Here is a 5,773-nt window from a genome sequence, read left to right on the forward strand (position 1 = left end):
CAGCGCACCCGCCACGTTTGAAGTCGATCGGACGAACAGTGCTCAAGATATGTGAAAGCCGTGTTCCGATTGGTCGAATTGCACAAAATTCGGCACCGCCCTCTGTCAGGTTTCCAACAGTGCATCCCCGCACACGCCGAGTTTGAAGTTGATCGGACGAACAGGTTCTCGAGATAAACCGCTTTTTGTGTTGCCAGTAGGTGGCGCTGTGACATATTTAATTGTGCGTCCGAATTGCACAAAATTAAAAAAGCAAGAGATAACTAGTGGTGCATGACTCAAATTCTTAGCAGCTAATTTGAAATTGAAATAATCTGAAACTATTAACCAAAAAAAAGTCTATGTACAGTCCAAAATCAGAAACAATTGCTAATAATATCAGTAGCATCATTGCTCACATACTGTAGACCTACAGAAACAGGAGTGTGTAGAGGCTGTTACAGACGGCCACTACTCATGGCTCTGAAATAATTATGACTTAAGAGAAATACTGTGACTAGGCACCACTTCTTTCAGAGTCTCTCAATAGATCCTCTCAATGTGGCATGGGATTATTGACACATCCACAAAAATGTCTTTAGACATAAAGTACGCTTCCGGAGAATCCAAAATCCATTTCTTTCAATGTATTTTTTACACAGAACAGGACTTAGGAATGTTACTCTGCTCGCCTCTTTCCTCTTCGCTCTTTTCTTCTCCCTGCAATATGAAAGATGTCAGCATGTCTTTCAGTCGAAATCCAGTGAAGTATAGAGAATTACACCATAAGATCCCGTTGTTCTCCCTTCTCCTCGGCTCTTATGCTTTTAAGGTCTGTGTTTTCTCCTTTCGGACAGTTTCTTCCTCTTCTCATCAAAAGTTGCTGAAGATCTCTTGTTTCTTGCTCCAGTCCATAGGGGGCGCTCTCTTCTTGCTGCGCTGGACCTTCTCTCTGGCCTCGGCAGCCGTGGGACTCAGACGCAGGCCGCTGTCCAGGAAGGGGTCTGACGGACGCCTCTCGTCCTCATCAGGGACCTACAACAACACACGCAAACACACATTTTCATGCGAACACTCGCAAACTCTCATTTCCTCTTCCAATTATGACGCCCCCCCCCCCCCCCCCCCCCCACACACACACACACACACACACGGTCTCACGAGTGTGAGGCAGTAACTTAGTTACAATAACAGTAACAATAATAATAGTTACTGAATTGGATTACTTTTCCCAGTAACTAGTAATGTAAGGGATTACAATTTCCAAAAAAGTAATTCTACTGTATTACAGTTACTAATCTAAGTAACTTCAAGTTACTGCATTAAGGCTGAATTATGCTCACCCTGCCGTGAAGGGCGCGGGGGTGGAGCGAGGGGCGGGCGCGTCAAATTACGTAAATTTGTTGGGCATGGTTATTCGCTAGCTCCAACGGCCGCTCGCGTTGTGCCTGATTTTTTTTCTAACAGCGCGAGCTTCTCTCCAAACATGGCCGCTTTCGAGCCACTGAACCCTGAACACTGAGCTGTGTTTTCACCACATTTCTTGACCCATGTGGTAGGCTATAAACTTAGATTTGCAACTGTTTGTTTTTAGTCATTTCACCAAGTAGGCTAAATGTGTTGTGTTGAGAGCATTATTGAGAGAGATTAAAAGCAGCACAGAGTAGGCTATCAGGGCTGAGAAGTAAAAACGGCTTTCAGTAAAAACAAGTTTGGTGAGTCCTTCATGTGCTGATGTGCGGTCGTTTGAGAGTGAAAGCGCACTCAGTACTGCACAGCGTTTCATTGCGACTTTTCACGGGCTGTTCTCACCATTGTACAATACATGCTGATCACTTTCTGAGTATAATGGCATCACCCCCAGCGCGAGGTCTACACGGTGACTCACAGAGACTCGCGGGGCCCCACCCCCACGGAGCTTTGCTCGAGTATAAGAGCACCTTTACTCTCTCCAGCCCTGGCAATTTTGCTCAAGACTGCTCCTCACACACACCTCCTCCCTCACCTGGATGCTCATGTCCGAGCTGCTGAACTCTGACTGGGTGGTGGAACTTCTGGACGACTGGGACGCCGAACTCCCGTTGGCCCGTGACTTTGGGCACCCGTTTGTGATGGGCGAATCTGTCAGCGTGACGTTGATGATGGGCGAATCTGTCAGCGTGATGTTGATGATGGGCAGGTCCATGGCAGGCGAGAGATTGGTGGTGGGAGACGGGGTGGACGGGGCGCTCTCTGTGATCAACTCGTCCACATAGACCTCTGTGAGAAAAGCAGTGAACGGAGACAGCATGAAACATTCTGGAGAAAGAGTAGAGAGAGATTATTGTGTCTTTATCAGGGTTGAACACATTTATGAATTGAATTGAGAAATGCATGGTTCCAATTCCAATTCACTTTGCTGGAGTTGCAATTGGAATCTCGGCCGGCTCTAAGGAAACAGAATTGGAATTGAATTGGAATTCCATTACATAGAGTAGCGCAGGGATGATGTATTTTTGTAGGCTTACCCAGAAGTCCCTGCACTTCCTGGTTCTTACGTGTCAAAGTGAATGGGATTTTTGTATGGGAATTTTGGTGAAATGTATGAAATAAGGTCTGTGGTTAACAAAAGTCTATGAAACAGCGAAGTTTGTGTTCAGCAAGATAAGCTTCACAAATGAGGACCACCTTTTTTTTTACCTTTTTAAGCATTTTCTGAAAATCGTGTTTATTACGTTTCAAAAATCATAAACGTTGTCCTCTTTTGTGAAGACTAGCTTGCTCAACACAAACTTTGCTGTTTCATAGACGTTTGTTTTATTTAATGCATTTAACAGAAATTCCCATACAAAAATCCCATTGACTTTTACACGTAAACTCTTACGTGTAACGGCAGTGATAACGTCCAGGTCTTCCGCACTCATTCCTACGTTACTCTATTCCATTTCTAAGAGTTTGTCTTGACTTGCAAAACATTATAAATGAAACATGTATCAAATAAAAGACAGTTAAACAAATTACATAATGCAATTGTAATTCATGCATTATGATTAGGCTACATGTTATCAATCAAATACCACCTAACATTTTATGATATTCATGATTGATAACTAGAAATATCGCGCACTTCGCATGCTCATAGCTTCGCGTCGCGTGCTTTGCATGCTCATTTGTAGCAAGTGTGCGTGGCACCCCTCCGCCTTATTATAGTAGTGAGACATGACACTAACCTGAGATATGTGAAAGTTTAAAAAAGGTTTCTGTTTCCTGTAGGCTTTTTCAAATTCCAATTCCTCAGTTGAATTGGAATTGATGAGTTCATTCGTGAATTGAACCCAGCCCCGGTTTGTGTGTGTGTGTGTGTGTCTTATTTGACCTTTGACATGGCTGCTGGTGGGCGTGACCCCCAGTTTCTGGAAGAGCTCGTCGGTCTCCTGGTTGACCACTAGGAGGCGCGTTTCCTCCCCTCCTGCTCTTATGAATGCCACCACCTCTGAGTGCCTCAGGCTATCAATGTTCATTCCATTCACCTGAGAGAGTGAGAGAGGGAGGGGCAGAGAGTGTGAGAGAGAAGAATGGAGTAGGCAGAGGAAACAGAGCCAGGCGGCGGAGGGGCAGAGAAAGGGAGAAAGGAAGATAGGCAACATGGGAGAGACGGCGCAGATTAGGAAGTGGCAATGACACAACATGACCAGCAGGAGGCATGTGTGTTTTCGCCTCATGAACACAGTGTATTATGCTCATGAACAAAAAACATAAGGATCTGTGATTTGAGTGGAATTGATTTGCATGAGCTCCCTTCCTGTCTGCCTCCTTCCTCTACACTCCTAACTGCATACTTCACACACACACACACACACACACACACACACACACACACACACACACACACACACACACACACACACACACACACACACACACACACACACACACACACACACACACACACACACACACACACACACACACACACACACAAAAGAGCCACACAAACAGGAAACCAGCTCCTCCTCTACTACACCTCCATTCAAGACTACCCCTTGTTGGGTGTCCGGGTAGTGTAGTGGTAGATTCCCTGCCTCCCAACATGAGGATTGCAGGTTCGTATCCACGTGTTACCTCCGGCTTGGTCGGACCTACATACAGGCACGCACGATTGGCTGTTCCTGAGGGTGGGAAGCCGAATTGGGGGTATGTGTCCTGGTCGCTGCACTAGCACCTCGTCTGGTCGGGGTGGAAGGGAACTGGTGGGAATAACGTGATCCTCCCACGTGCTATGTCCTACCGGTGAAGCTCCCCCTGTCAGGTGAACAGAAGTGGCTGGCAACTGCGCATGTGTCAGAGGAAGCATGGTGCTAGTCTCGGCTCTTCCCAGATCGGCAGAGGGTGGAGCAGCGACCGGGGCAGCCAATAGGGCAGCTTAGGGATAAATTGGCCAAAGTATAGACGGTTTTCACCAGAGCGCAACCCCACAGCACTTCCTTTTTCTCAGCATTCGCCAAACTGCAGAAATATTCACTCGACATTAGGGGTGTCACAATATATCGTCCCACGAAATTTCGCGATAGTAAAACGTCACGATATGTATCGTTGAGATGAAATCTCATATCGCAAATTTTTTTTTTTTTTTTTTTTTTTTTTTTTTTTTTTCCAAAAAATAGACTAAGAAACGTCTTTGTTTGTTGAAGTTCAATGTGTGGAAAGTAGTTCAGTTGAACAAGTCTCTGAAGAGACACATGAGAAGTTATACAGGAGAGAAACCATTCAATTGAGTTTCTGGCAAAACTGTTTACTTGACAGGAAAAACTGAAGATGCATAAAAAATAGACTAAGAAAAGTCTTGTTGTTTGAGTTTGAAGAAAAACTGAAGATGCATAATGAGAATTTATACTGCTGAGAAACCTTTTAGTTCAAAGTAAATCTAAGTGACGGTGTAACTCATTCTATTTCAAGATAAGCCTTATCTCCAATCTCATGTTTTTTCTAGTTGTTATTGTAATAACAATTTCCCACAACAGCATGTTTTGTATTTGTGCATTTCAAATAAAATACTACTTTTCCAGTCATATATTGTCATTATTCAAGTTTAAAAAAATATTGTTAAAATCGTATCGTATCGTATCGTTATCGTGAACCCAGTATCGTGATACGTATCGTATCGTGAACTGAGTGTATCGTGACACCCCTACTCGACATCGTTACTTTTGTTTTCGCCGCTCAGCTGTATAGACGGTTTTCACGGAATGGTCGGTCCTGCACTTGAATGTTTTTCACTGCAAGACACTGCAACAGGAAGTGAGCAGGGGTTCAATTTAGAATGTTTTTGTTGTCAAGTTAAAACCGTCTATAATTGGGGAGAAAATGGGGGGAAATCAGCAAAAAAACCAAAAATAAAACAGACTACCCCTTGTCGTCTTTTCGCCCTTCCACCTCTAAACAGAATCTGTCCGTCTCCCACCCACTCTAAGCCTGAGTCCAGCTAATCTGCTCTAATCCACGCATACCTCAAATCAGTGGGCAGACCTGATTAATTGGGGGGATGGTGGCATTGTTTTTCCTAATATTAATTAAAATGTAGGTGGCAATTAATTAATTAATTCATTAATTGCAATTAATTTTAATTAATAAACTGATTGCATTTACATAGCACTTTTCTAAATACTCATACTTCACATAATGGGGGGGACTCAACTGATCCACCAGCGATGTGCAGCTCCCACTTGCGTGATGCACGGCAGCCAGTTTGCGCCAGAACGTTCACCACACATCAGCTCTCACGGTGGAGAGTTGAGGACTGAATGTGCCAATTAGA

The 5,773-nt window shown here is 44.2% G+C and overlaps 1 protein-coding gene across 1 annotated transcript in view; it reads right to left on the reverse strand.

The window, feature by feature from the left end:
• Positions 1 to 550: 550 nt before the first annotated feature.
• Positions 551 to 5,773, reverse strand: part of LOC310800899 (Na(+)/H(+) exchange regulatory cofactor NHE-RF2-like) — a 30,738-nt gene continuing 25,515 nt past the window's right edge. Inside the window, exons 4-6 of the mRNA XM_083664784.1 lie at positions 3,335 to 3,488; positions 1,985 to 2,238; positions 551 to 1,014 (exon numbers count right to left, since the gene is read on the reverse strand). Of these exons, the coding sequence (XP_083520910.1) occupies positions 853 to 1,014; positions 1,985 to 2,238; positions 3,335 to 3,488 (570 nt within the window). The 3' untranslated portion in view covers positions 551 to 852. The remainder of the gene's footprint in view (positions 1,015 to 1,984; positions 2,239 to 3,334; positions 3,489 to 5,773) is intronic.

Source organism: Poromitra crassiceps (assembly GCF_964638095.1).
Source record: "Poromitra crassiceps genome assembly, contig: HAP1_SCAFFOLD_130, whole genome shotgun sequence".
In the NCBI taxonomy this organism is placed as follows: domain Eukaryota; kingdom Metazoa; phylum Chordata; class Actinopteri; order Beryciformes; family Melamphaidae; genus Poromitra; species Poromitra crassiceps.